This window comes from Geotrypetes seraphini, chromosome 10 (genome assembly GCF_902459505.1).
Source record: "Geotrypetes seraphini chromosome 10, aGeoSer1.1, whole genome shotgun sequence".
Classification (NCBI taxonomy): domain Eukaryota; kingdom Metazoa; phylum Chordata; class Amphibia; order Gymnophiona; family Dermophiidae; genus Geotrypetes; species Geotrypetes seraphini.
In genome coordinates this window covers 17,906,549-17,924,935 of record NC_047093.1, presented here as the reverse complement: position 1 = coordinate 17,924,935, position 18,387 = coordinate 17,906,549, and the positions used below count along the sequence as shown (strand labels likewise).

At 45.1% G+C, this 18,387-nt stretch overlaps 1 protein-coding gene across 3 annotated transcripts in view; it reads right to left on the bottom strand.

Annotated features, from left to right (window-relative positions):
* PITPNC1 (phosphatidylinositol transfer protein cytoplasmic 1) overlaps positions 1-18,387 on the bottom strand; it is a 379,107-nt gene that overhangs the window by 11,499 nt on the left and 349,221 nt on the right. The window contains exons 7-9 of one of the 3 annotated variants that reach the window (XM_033960570.1): positions 15,129-15,284; positions 9,356-9,419; positions 3,008-3,126 (exon numbers count right to left, since the gene is read on the bottom strand). In XM_033960570.1, the coding sequence (XP_033816461.1) occupies positions 3,008-3,126; positions 9,356-9,419; positions 15,129-15,284 (339 nt within the window). Of the gene's footprint in view, positions 1-3,007; positions 3,188-9,355; positions 9,420-15,128; positions 15,285-18,387 lie in introns of those variants that run through there. The other 2 variants (XM_033960571.1, XM_033960569.1) reach the window with 2 other exon arrangements.

Below are 18,387 nucleotides of genomic sequence, written 5' to 3'. Positions count from 1 at the left end.
CATTTTCTTCTTCCAGGAAAAAAGTTAAAATTTGTTGCACAGTGTCATCACTACTAACCAGATAATGCTGCCAGCTCACCATTCATATTAAGTGGCAGCCACTATCCACATACTGCAGCTAAATATTTGGATTTTTGCTGCCCATGGTGGCTGGTGTTTAAAAAAATAAATATCTGGCTGCTATGAGCTCAAAATTGGAGAGTAATTTACTAGTTAGTACCACTGGAGCAGTTGTTAAGGTAGAGAAATCTGTTCATCAAGGACTGAACTCAAGACCACCAGCTCATTTCCACGAGATCACCAAAAGGGCCATCAGATATGAAGATGGGCCAAGTTTGAACTAATGACCTCAAAGTCAGAATTGCTAAATTCACAAGCCAATCTATGAAACCTTCTCTGCAGCTTTCAAAAACTGCTTTTAAATATCTTCCTTGATCAGAAATGAAAGGCTAGCACAGTTAATTTTTTTTTTTTTCATTGGGCATGAAAACACTCTCATGGCAATCAGTCTCCAAGTTCTGAGCCACAAAATGTCCTGGCCTCCGTCGTTAGGGTTTCAGTCTTCCATATTTCCTCTTGACCTCTGCATTTAGGAGGGGGGGGGGGTTAATGGTGTGCCCTCATTTTCCTGTATAACACTCTTCGGATTTTCTTTATATGTTGGCAGTTCTTTGGCTCTATGATGTAACAATTATATTACGAGTAAACCACCACATCAAAATGTATCGAAGAAACCGATTACATTAACTTGCCTTTAGCCCAAAGTTTGGGTAGACAGGGCCAATTGGACACCTGAGGCGACCCTTCAGTCTTGTACCTTCTCCAACTAACTTTCAGGTTCCTAGTATGCTCCCACACCTGAGACTCTGACCGTTCAACTCAACAATCATGATAAGCCCATCACCATCCCTTCCAGAAAAAGATGTACTTGGGCATCATTCTTTTTGCACATATATTAATGGAGAGAAATTTTCAAACATCATTTTCCCAGGCATGTGGCTTATTGATAGGGTTACCAGACGTCCGGATTTCGCCGGACATGTCCTCCTTTTGAGGACATGCCCGGGGGTCTGGACGGCTTTTCAAAACCCGGGACTTTGTCCTGGTTTTGAAAAGCTTTCCTTCGTGTAGGAGGGCATCCATGCATGTGCGTGTGATGTCACTGCGTCACCTCCGTACATGCGCGGATGTGCCCGACGAGAGAAGGCAGCGGAGGTGGGTGGGGTGGGATAGGAGGCGAGGCTGGGGAGGGCTTATGGGCGTGATGGGGTGGAACTGGGGTGTGATGGGGTGGGAATGGCTGGGCCTGGGGGCGGGTCTAGGGGCCGGATTTTCCTGATGGAAAATCTGGTAACCCTACTTATTGAAATACTTCCTGGAACGCTTAAACATATGCTTTTTTCATGTCCTCATATCCAACCTTTTTGGACTCAAGTTTGGACCCTTATATGTCAAATTACTAAATGCTCTGCAAATCTATCCTTTGATATTATTATTAAACGTTCTTTACATCCCTGCTTTAAATATTGTATATGTGAAAACAAATTGATTGATATTATGATTTCAGTTGGTATCCAACAGATTCTGCAATGTTGGAAATCAGCCTCAAGTTTAAACTTTACCTTTTGGTGGCATTCTCTATGTTTATATAAACGATTTGAACAATATGCGGCAGAAAAATTGCCTTTGAGACAGAGACAATCAAATCAAAATCTTTGGTCACCTATTGAAGAATATCTGCAATCCGTGTAAACATTTCAATGAATATGACAATATCCGCTCTTGTCCTGTTAAACAGATTCCTGTTTTGTTTTTTTTCTATGGCTTTTGTGAACTTTCATTATACTTGAATGTAACTTTGTTTTTTGTTCATTATTACAAAATACAATAAAAAAGATTGGAACTTGAAATACTTCCTGCCCTCTCTGCAGGAAAAAGTTTGCTCCAATGGTTTGTTGAATTTTGCGTGACTGTCAGGCCTTATTTTGTTTTGACTGCACCTGCTCTTTGCTGCCCCCTAGAAGCTGCTGTGCTAGGTGATTGATTAGTTTCTCTAATGGCTAAGCCAGCCCTACTTGTGAAACACAGTCAACAGTTGCACTTTTAGCGCACTGCTGAAGGTGAGAGCTCTATATACTTTGATCTACACAATAGAGAATGACACGGTGACAAAATTCATCACCGTCCCCGTCCCCGCGGATAACCGTGGGAAACCATCTTCATGTTATTCTTTAAGGAGAGAGGGAAGAATCAGAGTATGAATGGTCACAACCACTGACCCTAAAGCTTTGCTTTGAAGAATGCTGGTGTAGAAGGACTGAGGTTGAGATAGACACTGAAGAATGACAGTCTCTGGTATCCAGAGCAGATATTGTGATGTCATAATGCCTCATTCCACCAGTGCCTAAGAGCCAATCACATCAGTGATGTCACAATGGCTTCATTATCCTTGGCTCACATAAGAATCATAGTATGAATGGCCACAACCACTGACCCGCAAGCTTTGCTTTGAAGAATGCTGGTGTAGAAGGACCGAGGTTGAAACAGACACTACAGAATGACAGTCTCTGGTATCCAGAGCAGATATTGTGATGTCATAATGCCTCATTCCACCAGTGCCTAAGAACCAATCACATCAGTGATGTCACAATGGCTTCATTATCCTTGGCTCACATAAGAATCAGAGTATGAATGGCCACAGCCACTGACCCGCAAGCTTTGCTTTGAAGAATGCTGGTGTAGAAGGACCGAGGTTGAAATAGACGCTAGAAAATGACATGGGATTATTTCCCGCGGTTATCTGCGGGGACGGGAACGGTGATGAATTTTGTCACCGTGTCATTCTCTACTACACAACTCTCCATGTTATAGAAACTCTCCATGTTATAGAAACAAAGAATACAATGGTAGATTAATCTGCCGCCTTGTCAAAGACATCAGTTGATCTCTGGCTTTTCCCTCAATTCAATCAAGGGTGCTGGAACAGGCTTAGAAAAAGAGAACGTACACTTGCTTTGACATGGCTCTCTATTTCATCCGCGGTGGAAGAATGCTGATTGCAAACTTTAATGTTGGTTTTCTCATGCATGCTTTTCTCGAATTCTCGAACATCGCCGACATTCATATCTGCAAAAAGTTCAATATGTGGCATTTTCCGTTATGATGTCCAAACCGTCATGTGGAAGGTCTAAAGGGAAAAAGAAGTCTTAAGGCTGAAAAGGGATTTTGGCAAAGAAGGGTGGGGCTTATTTGTTTTTGAAAAGCGATTCCTAAGGTTAGTCTTTTATCAGCCAATAAGAAGGAAGGGAAGCCAAGAGAGAGGAGTGTGGGATTTGCAGAGGATAGTTGTGAAGTGAAGGATTGAGGAGGGTAAACACTGCAGTGAGAGGAGACTTTCTAATGTTCCTTTGAAATAAATGATAGGGAAAGGGACTTGTATTGTACCTTTTTGTGGTCACACATTCAAAGCAGTTTACATATATACCAGGACAATGGAGGATTAAGCGAGTTGCCCAGGGTCACAGGGAGCAACACTGGGATTTGATCCCACAACCTCAGGGTGCTGAGATAGCAGCTCTACCACTAGGCCACTGTAGAATCCTTTGCTAATGGTCCAGGAAACTTTCCAAGGTAACAAAGCCTCCTTAAGCGTTAAAAAATATGAATACCTCTTACTCAACTGGATGTGGTTTAACTTGAAATAATGAGCGATAATTTGTAGCTGTTCAAACGAGTTGCAGTTTCTATGAAATCCTGCCAACCCAGAAGGACACCATGGCCCTTAACACAGCCACTAGTGCCTTTTCGGTACACCGACAGATGAGCGCAGGACAACTGCGCCCCGTCAATCGCACCCCGTCAAATGCATGCACTGCCAAGTGCGCGCAGGACAATGGTGCCCCCGCCAGTTGTGCTAGTGTTAGGGTAAGGTTTAGATATGACATCATCGCATCGCATCTACGCATGCGCTGATGTTCTCTAGACGTGGCTCCGAAGAGATGAGGTTTGTGTGGGGTTGGGGGAGGGGGGGGGGAGGGGCGGAATGCGACAGGGCTGTGGGCGGAATAGGGCAGGGCTGTAACCCTAGGAAAACCTGCTGAATATAAGACCCTACAGCCTCTCACAGTTGATAACAGGACATGCAAAGGGCTCTGGGAGGACATGATACACGTATGGGTTTATGATACCCCTGGTTATCATAAACATCTGGTATCCTCCAGGGTCTGCATCATCTATCTTCCAGTATGTTTTGCATCCTACAGCTGATGGATCTTTCCAAGATAAAATGGAGTAGGGCCAATCTGCATTGTGCATGCAAATTTTACTTAAAAAAAATAGAACACTTGTTTCTTCATCCAATAACCCATTTATTCTATAGGAACGCCTTTCCAATAAGCAGTTAATAAGCCATAGTAGTGTGAGGAGTGCAGGAAGGAGTTCAGTCATGTTAGCAGAAAGGAATTAGGTAAATAATTCAGTGCTGAAATGTTAATTTTATAGCACGGAAAGGGAAATAAAAAAATTGAACAAAAACAGTTATATTTACTGTAACACTGATAATTATAAAAAGTAAAGATTACATTTTCTTATCAAACGTTCAGGAAATCTGTGAAATCTTATTTGTATGACAAATTCGTCTGAGAAACCTCTATTTGTGAATTCATCCCCTTACCAAATCTTTTGTATGACAATTTTGACTAAAGCCATGCTAGTTATATAATTCCATTTGTATTTCATCTGCGTCTGGCAGATTCTCTTTATTGTAAACCGCTCTGAACTGTTAAGGTATAGCGGGTTATAAACAAATTATTATTATTATTATATACAAGATTAAGGAATGATATGTTCATTGATGGGCTTTTCTCTGCTTTTTCTCCTGGAGAGGAGTTAAGAGAAGTGTGTGATATCTCCCTGCACATTTAGTTAAAAGTTTTGCAAGTAATAAGATACAAAAAGTTCATTTATATCCCCCCCAGCCTACCCCACTGGCTGCTTTTCTTATATAAACTATTAACATGTTATTACAGCTCCTCTTACATCAGTTAATTCCACTCATAAGCCGCCTGGTTTAATTCATCCCTTTCACAGCCTCTTTTTTATGTTCTGAGTAGGAATTGTCTAGTGCTTTGTACATCTGGTTACACTATATAATGATTATAACAGTAATACAGCCAAATTCCCTCTCCAGTTCTGCCACTGGTGCTTCAATGGCTATTTAAGAAGACCAGCCTCCCACTTACAATTAAAAATGTCAAGAGCTCCGGAAAAGGCAAGTGAAGGATGTCTATGTCTTAGCCTGGCACCTTCCTCCCACTCACTTGGGCTCCCAGCTCAGTTGGAACCAGCCCCTAAAGGGCTACACCACCAAGAATGTTCATTTACAACTGTCTATGGTTTTCCCAATTTAATAACCTGTTCCCGCCAAGCCTACCCACGGAGTGACAGCCCTTGGATAGGGCCACATGTCCTTCCAGAACATGTGCATCACTGATTCAGGCCACTAGATGTTGCTGTTGGGCAAAGTTGAGACAACTCTCTCCCCCCCATATGATTCCTTATATTTTTTGTGACTTCTTTAGCTTTTAAGTAAAAATTATAGATTCTTTTATAAAACCAATATAAAAATAAGCTAAAAATCTATAGCTTTCAAGAGCACAAGGCCAGATCTGAATAAAGACCAGATTGCAGCTGCAGTGAGTCTTCTACATAAGCATAGGTAGGGGTGACATAAATTAAGAGGGGAAGTTCAGGAATGTCCTTTGGATTATTCTGGGCTCAGTCACATATTAAGAGGACAATTTTACAAAGAGATGCCTATTTTATGTACTAAGAACATTTATTTATTTATTCTATTTTCTATACTGTTCTCCCAAGGGAGCTTATTTATTCAGGCACTCAAACATTTTTCCCTGTCTGTCCTGGTGAGCTCACAATCTATCTAATGTACCTGGAGCAATGGGGGGATTAAGTGACTTGCCCAGGGTCACAAGGAGCAGCGTGGGTTTGAACCCACAACCTCAGGGTGCTGAGGCTGTAGCTTTAACCACTGCACCACTCTAGAAATCAGAATGTGGTAAAAGTGATCCAAGTGTAGGGCCATCTAGCCATTGTGACATCACTGATGAAGTTGGCTCTTATTGGTGGAATGAGGCATTATGACATCACAATACCTGCTCTGGTTATCAGAGGTTGAAACTTTTCACTATTTATTCTCCCAGGGGAAGCTCAGAACGGTTTACATGAATTTATTCAGGTATTCAAGCATTTTCCCCTCTCAATCTATCTGGGGCAATGAGGGGATTAAGTGACTTGCCCAGGGTCACAAGGAGCAACGTGAGTTTGAACCCACAACCTCAGGGTGCTAAGGCTGTAGCTTTAACCACTGCACCACTCTAGAAATTGAAATATAGCAAAAGTGATCCAAGTGTAGGACAATCCAGCTTTTGTGACATCATTGATGAGGTTGACTCTTATTGGTGGAATGAGGCATTATGACATCACAATACCTGCTCTGGTTATCAGAGGCTGAAACTTTTCACACTATTTATTTATTCAATTTTCTATACTGTTCTGCCAGGGAAGCTCAGAATGGTTTACATGAATTTATTCAGGTTCTCAAGCATGTTTCCCTGTCTGTCATGGTGGGCTTACAATCTATCTAATGTACCTGGGGCAATGGGGGGATTAAGTGACTTGCCCAGGGTCACAAGGAGCAGCGTGGGTTTGAACCCACAACTTCAGGGTGCTGAGGCTGTAGCTTTAACCACTGCACCACCCCTGGAGCCTGTTCTTTAGAGAAACATACAGGATGAGGCAAAAAAAAAAAAAAAAAGTAACCCTTTAAAAGTTTTTGCCATTTTCTCAGCAACTGCTTTGAATTACACTGGGACATGAAGGTCCATCAAGCCCAGTATCCTCTTTCCAATAGTGGTCAATCCAGGTCACAAGCGCCTGGCAAGATCCCAGAAAAGTAAAGCGGATTTTATGCTTCTTATCCTCGAAATAAGCATTGAATTTCCCCAAGTCCATCTTAACAATCTATATATATAAAATCAGAGGTATGTATGTGTGTGTGTATGTGCCGCGATCACGCAAAAACGGCTTGACCAATTTGAACGAAACTTGGTATGCAGATCCCTCACTACCTGGGGTGATATGTTCTGGGGGTCTCGCGGCCCACCTGCACACGTGGGCGGAGCTACAAACAGAAAATCAGATTTCACCCATTCATGTCAATGGAAAATATGTAAAAAGCTGCCATTCTCACATTAATTCAAAACCGGCTTGACCGATTTGAATGAAACTTGGTATGCAGATCCCTCACTACCTGGGGTGATATGTTCTGGGGGTCTCGCGGCCCACAACTCTATGTTGCTTGCTCAAGGGTGGGTTCACCCAAGAATTTATATGTTCTTGCTCTAGGAGGTGAAACTAAAATTGTTGTTTATAATCACGTTTTGCGTTAGTTGTATTGTATTCATTTTGTCAAATATTTCACATTATAATTTGAATATTGTACTTTTTATTAAGCTGTAAAAAAATAATTTCATTCACCACTATAAAGTATCTTTATTTGAATCCATTTACAGTGTTATTGCTATAATTAAATACCCGTGCAACGCCGGGGCATCAGCTAGTGCCTTATATTTTTCTTTTAGGAAATTACCCAAACCTTTTTAAAAAGACAAGTCCATATTTGCACACTTATTTAATCATAGAAACAGAGAACAATAAAGGCTGATAAAGACCATATGGCCTATCTAGTCTGCCTAACCGGTACATTGACAAATCCGTGCTGGACAATGGTGCCCCGTCAGTTGCGGCCCGTGACCGAATCTGCCATAAGTGGATATGTGGAAGGCCCTGATTTGCTCAGACTCCTCAGGCCACTAAGGGCTCCTTTTACTAAGGTGCGTTTTTAGCGCACGCGGTAAATTACCACGCGCTACGCATCTAGAACTAACGCCAGCTCAATGCTGGCGTTAAGGTCTAGCGCATGGCAATGTAGCGTTAAAGCCCTAGCGCACCTTCGTAAAAGGAGCCCTAGGAGGAGTGTCACTGGCTGCTTTTTATACATGTCCCTCTGTGAAAATAGGATCCGTATATTGGAACTATTACTACACCGCCGTTTATGAATTGTTATTGCGTAACCTCAGTCTGACCGTGAACATAACATAACATAACATTATACTTATAAACCGCGTTACCAAAAAGTTCGACCCGGTTTACAAAAGATTATAAACATTAAACATAGGGCCTCCTTTCACAAAGGTGCGCTAGCGGTTTAAGCTAAACCACCGGAAACGCTAGCCGCTACCGCCTCCTCTTGAGCAGGCGGTAGTTTTTGGCCAGCGCGGGGGGGTTAGCGCGTGATGAAAAGTCACGCGCGTTATCCCCGCTAGCGCGGCTTTGTAAAAGGAGCCCGTAATGGTCCAGTTCAAGGCTTATACGCTACAAGTGGGCTATTTTACAAGTCTCACGCCATCACAGGTGTACGCGTGTTACTTTATTTTCAGACACCACAGAACTAGAACGTTCTGAAAACATTAAATCAGCCTCTGTGATTACCAAAAAGAAATGTTTGCACTGGAATCAGGAGGTCCCAATAGAAAATAGAAAATACATCGAACAGAAGGAAATAGTGAAGCTAAGTAAGTGAAAGGCCTTCCTTTTTTTCTCTCAAATTATCTACCATAGGTTAATTGCCACCTTTTGAATTATGTTTCCTTCAGCTCTGTCATAAAATATCCGCAACTCACTTTACAAGACCTAGGGCCTCTTCTACTAAACCATGCTAACGGCTTTAGCGCCGGGAGCCACGCTTAATGACCCGTGCGGCTCCCGACGCTCATAAGAACTCTATGAGCAAATAGTAAAGGATACACCTAAATGTTTAGAAGAGTTTTTCCTCCTTTTTCAGGTTTATTCTTAGCTGATTATAAAGTCTATATTTTGTTCCTGCATAGGGGAATTACTGTTCTTGTTTTGCAGTATTTAAAAAATTTTGTTTTTAAAGTAGTTAGCCCTCCCTTAATGTGGGCTAGATGGAAGTACTTTATGATGTCAAAATTTTCTTTTTTTGATCTTATTGAGATTGTAAAATTCCACTCCTTACTGTTCTGGATGTAGAACTGTTATAAAAATTATAAATAATAAAAAAAAAAGAACTCTATGAGTGTCAGGAGCAGCGTGGGCCATTCAGCGCGGTTCCCCACTTGCATGGTTTAGTAGAAGAGGGGGCTAGTCTTAAGGGTTAACTTTTCATTATCGGACTTCTAATTAATTCCTTCTGCACCCTCTTCCCGCCCTCAGTTTTCCAGAAACGTAAAGACAGGACATTTGTAAGCAGACTCACCATACCACTCGTCCACCCAGGCAAAAGCTTGCCGATGGCCAATTAGCAAAACGTCCCTCACCACCTGGAAAGCAAAACCAAAGAGAATTTGAGAAACAAACTTTTCTGATGCTTTTAGGACTGATACCACCTTTCCTAGGCTAAATATGTCTGGACTAATTCTATAACAGGGTCCCTGTGTCATTGTCGGGAAGACAAAACGTTTCTTTTTAGTGATGCCTATAGTTGACTCTTGCAGTGGCATGTGCCAGGAGCGAAGCTGAACTGCACAAACAATCCCTTGAGTCTTCCTACCTTCTCCCCCAGCTTTACTATGAAAACTGTAGTTAGCTTTTCTGTTGTGTTTTAATCTTCCTTTCTGTTTTCTTAAACTAAACTAAACCTTAAGCTTATATACCGCGTCTTCTCTGTAAGGATAGAGCTCGATATGGTTTATAAGAGTTTAAGAAAGGAAAATATAATAAGAATTAGTGGTTATATAGAGAGCAGTGGAAATTACATTTCTGATTCTTACCCTATAGTAGATTGTAAGCCGCTCAGATAATATTCTTTTTACCGCGTTATCAGAATTCAAAACGGTTTTACATAATGTTTAAAACCAAACATAGAAACAACAAACAATTTAAAATATTACAGGGAAACAACAATAAAAACCGAGATTACAAACCTTGACAGACTGGAACAGGAGGAGAGGGGAGAACGACAAAGATAGGAAAAATCAGAGGGAAAGATCAGAGAAGGAAAATCAAGTTTAAGCCGGGAAGGCTAACTTGGCATTGACTTAAAACGTCCTTAAAAGAACGGTCAAACTTCAAAAGCGTCTTTAAAAAGAAATGTTTTTAGGCTGGACTTAAGGGTATCTAATGATGTGATCTCGCTTATATACAGTACTCCCTTGAAATTCGCGGGGGTTCCGTTCTAGGAACCCCTGCGAATTTTGAAAAACCGCAAATGCGGGTTTTTTGCCTGTCAAAAGGCAGGGGAGGCAGGAGAAGGCAGCTAGAGCGCCGGCGGGTGAAGGAAATCACTCGCGGTCTACTCCGACCGCCTCTTCCTGTAGTAAAGTCCGGCTACACCAATCAGGAGCTGCTCTGACACGCAGCTCCCGACTGGTGTAGCCCAACTTTACTACAGGAAGAGGCGGTTGGAGCAGACCGCAAATGAGCGAGTCTGCAATTCACGAACCGCGCATGAGCGGGGGAACACTGTTGTTTGGAGCCGAGTTCCATAGTGAGGGGGCACAGATAGAAAACATGGACCGAAAGGCCTTAAATAAACTTGGAAACTTGATGCTGACTTTAAGCCTATTTTATACTGGCTACATAGAGTGGCATGGTAAGGGGGTGGGCAGTCACCCCGGGCTTCGTTTTGCTAAGGCGTGGAACCCCTTCTCCTCTCCACCCTCCTGCTCCTCTCCTTGCCATGCACGTGCACTCCTTGCCTTCCCCCGTACCTTTTTTTACTCCATGGTGCGAGGTTGCTGCCTGCGTCAGCACTCAGCATTGACGTACTCTCTGACGTTACTTTGGGGGAAGTGATTTATGTATTGTATAGATTGGGCGAAGAATCATCAAATTTTGTTGGTAAAAAAAAAGAGAGGACACGTGTCCCCCGCCCCACCCCAGTCCTGCCCCCCCCCCACATGAACTTCATCTCTTTTTCCCTAAGCTCGAGGCCTCATCTGGAGGGCCTCCGAGCATTGGTGGAGGCGACATGATGACATCTGGAGATCCTCCAGTCATGGCCATGAGCTTGGGGCCTTCCAAAACATCAACAAACTGCTGGGTTTTGGAATTCCCCCCTTCCCCCTGGGCACCAGAGCAGTCTCCTATAAAGAGGACATGTCCAGGTTTTCTTGGACATCTGGTAACCTTAACTGTGTGGAATATAAATATTGAAAAATAAATAAATAAAGTGTGGTGGTTTCCTTAGCAGCCTGGTACAAGTATGTTGTATTCTCTCCACTAGGTGCCAATTAGAGAATGACACGGTGACAAAATTAATCACCGTTCCCGTCCCCGCGGATAACCACGGGAAACCAACTTCATGTCATTCTTTAAGGAAAGAGGGAAGAATCAGAGTATGAATGGCCACAACCACTGACCCACAAGCTTTGCTTTGAAGAATGCTGGTGTAGAAGGACTGAGGTTGAAACAGACACTACAGAATGACAGTCTCTGGTATCCAGAGCAGATATTGTGATGTCATAATGCCTCATTCCACCAGTGCCTAAGAGCCAATCACATCAGTGATGTCACAATGGCTTCATTATTCTTGGCTCACATAAGAATCAGAGTATAAATTGCCACAACCACTGACCCGCAAGCTTTGCTCTGAAGAATGCTGGTGTAGAAGGACTGAGGTTGAAATAGACACTAGAAAATGACATGGGACTATTTCCCACGGTTATCCGCGGGGACGGGAACGGTGATGAATTTTGTCACCGTGTCATTCTCTAGTGCCAATAGACAGTTAAATCGCTTGCATGGAGCTATCCGCTGATATTCAGAGGCGGTTAACCCATTAGTGCTGCTGAATATCACTACAGACTAGAGAATGACACGTGGAAAAAATCTGTCCCTGTCACTGGACCACCGTCCCCTTCACCATCCCATCCCCGCCGTCCCCTTCATCGCCCCGTCCCCTTCCCTCTCGCCACCTCATTGCCCTTCGGCACCCCTCGTGCAGTCTGAGCATCTCCCTCCCTCCCCCTTACCTTCGCGGCAGATTTTAAGGTTTGAGTAGCTTGCTGAAAGCCGCCGGAGCGTTCGTGCAGTCGCGTGCATGTGTGGGTGGAAGCTTCTCCTCTGACGCAACCGGAAGGGAAGGAGATAGATTTGGGTAGGTAGGAAGGAGGGACATGCGTGATCGGTGACCACGCGCGTTCCGTCCCTTAACTGTGGAGACAAGGCCATTCACTGCTCCACGGGGTGGTGGATGGCCTTGTCCACATACCTGCAGTGAGCATCTTTCCTCACTCATAAGAACATAAGAACTGCCATCTCCGGATCAGACCTTCGGTCCATCAAGTCCGGCGATCCGCACACGCGGAGGCCCTGCCAGGTGTACACCTGTCGTAATTTATAGTCCACCATATCCTTATATGCCTCTCTTAAGGAGATATGCATCTAGTTTGCTCTTGAAGCCTAGGACGGTCGATTCCGCAATAATCTCATCTGGGAGGGCATTCCAGGTGTCAACCACTCTCTGAGTGAAGCAGAACTCCATCGTTTTGGTGGGTTACCCACGGCTACTCACGGGTAACATCCACCGTGTCATTCTCTACTACAGACTGCTAAACTCAAAGCCAGCTATTTTGTGGGTGCTCTGAGGGCAGAGTCAGCACTTATGTAGTTAAGGGGGGAATTCATCAAGGGGTGCTAACCGACTAAACGCTAAGACACCTGTAGGAATATAATGGGCATCCAGTGGCATAGGAAGGGGAGATGGGGGTGGAGGGTGGACTGCCCCAGGTGTCGTCTTGGTGGGAGCACTGGCACCTCTCCGCCCCCCTCGCCATGCTTATGCCTTCCCCCCTCTTTAAATCTTCGCCAGTGTGAGCAACTTTTCTGGCCTGCTGCACGCGCCGGCCTGGCTCCTCTCTGAAATCACTTCCTGGTCACAGGACTAGGAAGTGATGTCAGAGGGAAAGCCAATGCCAGCGGAGAAGCTGCTTGTGCTGGAGTGAAGATTTAAAGAGGTATAGGGGATGGGAGGGCATGAGTGTGGCGTGGGGGGGCAGAAAAGGCAAGGAGGCCGCCTCCTACCCTCGCTACACACTGTGGGCTTCTTAGCATTTAGTGTGCACCAGTGGTGTAGCGAGGGTGAGAGGTGCCCGCAGCGGTGGCATCCCACCCCTGCCTTCATCTCCCGCTCCTTACCCGATCCCACCTATCGTGTGTGCTCCCCCCCATCCCACCTGTCACGCTCCCCCTTCCCTTGTACCTCTAGGTGAAGTTGTTGCTCGCGGCGGTCAACAACGTTCTCATCATGACCCCGTCCACTCTCCCTCCGATGTCACTTCCTATGCGCGGTTCTCGGAAGTGATGGAAGTGGGAGAGCCGACGGAGTCGTGAAGAGCACGTTGTTGACCGCTGCAAACAAGTTTAACTAGAGGTATGGGGGAAGGGAAGGGGGGCATGCATGTGGAGGGGAGGAATGGGAAGAGGGGGGTGGGGGGTGCCCCCCACCAACATGGCGTCCGGGATGGACCACTCCCCTTCGCTCTCCCTTCCTACACCACTGGTGTGCACTAATTGTTAGTGTGAGCTCATTCGGGTACTGCCCGCCCCTTGATGAATTCACCCCCTAATCAGATATTTAAATCTGGTGCCCAGTCATAGCCTGGCACTGGTAATAACATCAGAGGAACATCGACCCCTTAGTGTTGGTAGATAATTCCCTCTCAAGTCGCTTCATTGGCTCCCCGTCCATTTCCGAATACAGTTTAAACTCCTCTTGCTGGCTTACAAGTACATTCACTCTGAAGCCCCCTGATATCTCTCCTCACTTATCGCCCCCTATGCTCCCCCTCCCGTGATCTCCGCTCATCGGGCAAGCCCCGCTTCTCTTCCGGTGCCAACTCCAGACTCCATCCATTCCTTCTTGCTTTCACCGTATGCCTGGAACAGGCTGCCTGACTCAATACGTCGTGCTCTGTCCCTGGCAGTGTTCAAATTCAAATCCGAGCTTTTTTGAAACCGCTTTCAACTCTTAACTCCCGCTCACTGCTGTCAGATACCTAGACCCATTGTACCATTATCTCCCCAACCCTGTAATATCCTGTCTAAATTAGATTGTAAGCTCTTCTGAGCAGGGACTGTCTATTGTATGTTAAAATGTACAGCGCTGGGTACGCCTTTCAGCGCTATAGAAATAATAAATAGTAGTAGTAAGTAGTCAGTTCCAGTGTTTCACTTTTCAGTTGTTGTCCTCTGTCTGTGGACTTTTACCAGACAAAACCATAAGTATATTGTGTCATGAAAACATCAAGATGATTTTTTTTTTTTATACCTTATACAGTGGTACCTTGGATTACGAGCATAATCCGTTCCAGGAGCATGCTCGTAATCCAAAATGCTCGTTTATCAAAGCGAGTTTCCCCATAGGAAATAATGGAAACTCGCTTTGATACGTTCCCCCCCCCCAAGAGAATCACAGATGCTCAAGGCCCAGCAGAAGAGGAGGCCGATCTTCGGGCACCGGCACCAAGCACAGGACATGCCGGTGCCCAGATGACTGCAAGAAGCGGCAGGGGGGTACCCGATCGCGTCGGGGGGGGGGGGGGGGTGCCAGATTGAGTCTGGGGGGGTGCTGGATCGCGGGAGGGGGCGCTCGTAAATCGAGCCACGCTCGGTTTCCGAGGTGCCGATTTTGCAAATGTTTTGCTCGTCTTGCAAAACACTTGCAAACCGGTGCACTCGTAAACCGAGGTACCACTGTACATATCTTTACAAGTCCTGGGGGTAAAATTCTACCAACAAATGGGAATCAGAAACTGAAGCCTCTATTTTTAAGATCCCTTTTGCCAAATATTCCCGAGCACAAAATTCTTTGTGGCAGCCTGACGGTAAAGTTTTAAAACCAGAAAACTATTTCTGCTCTCCCAGAGCAGTACTGTAGGTTCCAGCATCTGATAGCCCTGGATCCCATGACACTGCCTTGTGTACTATTTTATCAGCAATACGAGCTCTGCTTCCCGAGGGTGGTAAATGCTCCACGGCTGGACGCTCTGGCCCTGGGGTGTCTAGTTGCAATGGATCCGTTCACTGACCTTGTGCACAAACTGTTCTACTCGGGTCTGGAGTCCCCAGACCTCAAATTTCACCGTCACCAACTTGTAGGAGCACATGATGGGGTCTTGCGAATCCCTCCACCCGTCTTTCAACAAGCCTCGGCCCGTCTTCTCCGACTTGAAATTTTTAGGATCCTGTTCAAAAATATATATTTTTTTTATTTTATAATTCTTTATTCATTTTTGTATGTTACAACAAGTGTATCAATTAAACTCATATAAAACTCAAAGATACACACTTGATTAACTCACATATTAGCATCAAATTTAACATTTCATTAGGAAATTAGTATTCTATAATGTTAAAATATTATGTAAGAAATCTAAATTTATATCATTCTTATTGAATATAATAATCCCTCATCCCTCCCTCCCTCCCAATTCAATAATACATAAAATCATCAAAAATATTAATACAAAGAATGGACATGTCAGAGCCATAAAAGAAGAGACTAGCTCCTAAATATGGGTACTCTAGAAGAGGAGGACAGACTTAGGGGTCCTTTTACTAAGGTGTATTAACTGATTTAGCACACGCTAAAGATTAGTGCACGCTAAATTCTAACGTGCCCATAGAATATAATGGACGTGTTAGCATTACAGAACAAGTATATTACAGTAAGGTTCATAGACAACGGCGCGAAAGACAAAAGCGCGCGCCGACAACTGAGCGCAGCGCGGAGGCGCGCGCCGCACAAAATTACAGTTTTTAGGGGCTCCGACGGGGGTTTTGTTGGGGAACCCCCCCAGTTTACTTAATAGACATCATGCCGGCGTTATGGGAGGTTTGGGGGGTTGTAACCCTCCACATTTTACTGTAAACTGAACTTTTTCCCTAAAAACAGGGAAAAAGTAAAGTTTTCAGTAAAATGTGGGGGGTTACAACCCCCCACACCCCCCACAAGACCCCCACAACGCGGCGCGATCTCTATTAAGTAAAGTGGGAGGGTTCCCCCCCATTCCCCCCCGTCGGAGCCCTAAAAATAGTAATTTAGAGCGGCGCGCGCCTCCGTGCTGCGCTCAATTGTCTGGGTGTGCCTTTGTCGCGGCGCGCTTTTGACCTGACACCTTACAGTACAATCCAATCCAATAGGGGCCAGATTCTCCAAATGGCGCCGCACGTTAGGCAGCGGTAAGTGCCCTATCGCCGCCTAACTAGGGTTACTAGAGGTCCGAATTTCCCCCGACATGTCCTCCTTCTGAGGACATGTCCAGGGATCCGGACGGCTTTTCAAAACCCGTCACTTTCTCCGGATTTTGAAAAGCTTCCCGACAAAATTGCATCAGGAAGGCGCGGATGCCCAGGCCGGGCTGGGGGAGTGGAACAGGGCGTGACAGAGGCGTAACTGGGCGGTCCCGGGGAGGGCGTGGCAAGGGGGCCCGGATTTTCCTCGAAGGAAAACCTGGCAACCCCACGCCTAACTTAATTGGTTTAAGCGGCGCATTAATTGACTGCTGATTAAAAAAATCAATTAAAATCTCGTTAAAAAAACGTGACGCCTAAGATCAAAGTAGGCGTGGTTTGGGCTGGAAATGACCTTAGGTGCTGTTAGGCGTGATTCTCCTCAAAGTTAGGTGCCGGTAATATAGGCCTTTAAAACCCTGGCTGTAGCGTGACTGACATGTGATTGGCGCCGTTTTTGTAGGTGGCTCCTGATTTCCGGCACCTATCTTTCGTGGAGGCGCGATTCTCTATATGGCACCGTCATGTGATTGACACGTGATTGGCAGACGCTTTTTAGGCGTCCGCCGATATCAGCGCCCTATAGAGCAGTGATTCCCAACCCTGTCCTGGAGGACCACCAGGCCAATCGGGTTTTCAGGCTAGCCCTAATGAATATGCATGAGAGAGATTTGCATATGATGGAAGTGATAGGCATGCAAATTTGCTTCATGCATATTCATTAGGGCTAGCCTGAAAACCCGATTGGCCTGGTGTTCCTCCAGGAAAGGGTTGGGAATCACTGCCCTAATGAATATGCATGAGAGAGATTTGCATATGATGGAAGTGATAGGCATGCAAATTTGCTTCATGCATATTCATTAGGGCTAGCCTGAAAACCCGATTGGCCTGGTGTTCCTCCAGGACAGGGTTGGGAATCACTGCCCTAATGAATATGCATGAGAGAGATTTGCATATGATGGAAGTGATAGGCATGCAAATTTGCTTCATGCATATTCATTAGGGCTAGCCTGAAAACCCAATTGGCCTGGTGTTCCTCCAGGACAGGGTTGGGAACCACTGCTATAGAGAATGCGGGCCTTAGTGCTAGGATGAATGCCCAATTTTGGGTATAAGGATTTACACCAACTGAACTCTGTTGTACATCCCCATGGCTAACCCCCCCCCCCCCTTTTACAAAACCTTAGCGCGGTTTTTAGCGCCGGTTGTGGTGGTAACAGCTCCGATGCTCATAGAATTCCTATGCGCATCAGAGCTGTTACTGCCGTGGCCGGCGCTAAAAATCGCACTACGGTTTTGTAAAAGGGGGGGGGGGGAGGGGTGTAAATTAGGTATAGAACCCCTGAATTCTATAACAAATTCCAGAATTGCCCCGTCAATGGCCAAACCCTTTTTGGATTTGCACGGAAAAATGTATGAACTCATCTTTATAGACTAGAAACTATAATGATACACATATAAATTCCAATTCGTATCAATAATTGATAGTACTCAATTATCGGCGCTAATCAGTTTAAGCAATTAAATTGAATGCACACCTTTAACTAAAGGAAAATTTAGAAGACTCCGGCCTTGTGAGTCGCAAGTTTGGCTACAAGGCAGCTTTACTATCAAAGGGCTAGATTCACTAACTTGCCCGATTGGGCCCGATCCGGGCAGGTCCGACGAATTCACAAAACTGCAACATACAGATGAGGGAGATCGGAAGGAACGCCCCCATCTGCCGGCACGGATCGCCCTATAGCAGGGGTAGGGAACTCCGGTCCTCGAGAGCCGTATTCCAGTCGGGTTTTCAAGATTCCCCCAATGAATATGCATGAGATCTATTTGCATGCACTGCTTTCAATGCATGTTCATTGGGGAAATCCTGAAAACCCGACTGGAATACGGCTCTCGAGGACCGGAGTTCCCTACCCCCGCTCTATAGCGATCCCTGCGCATGCGCTGGACCTCCAGCCTGACACTTTTTTTTCCTTTTCTTTTTTTAAACTTTTTTTTACAGCCCCTGGTTTTAACCCACTTTAAGCCTCGGGCTTACACTGCGGGGAAGGATGG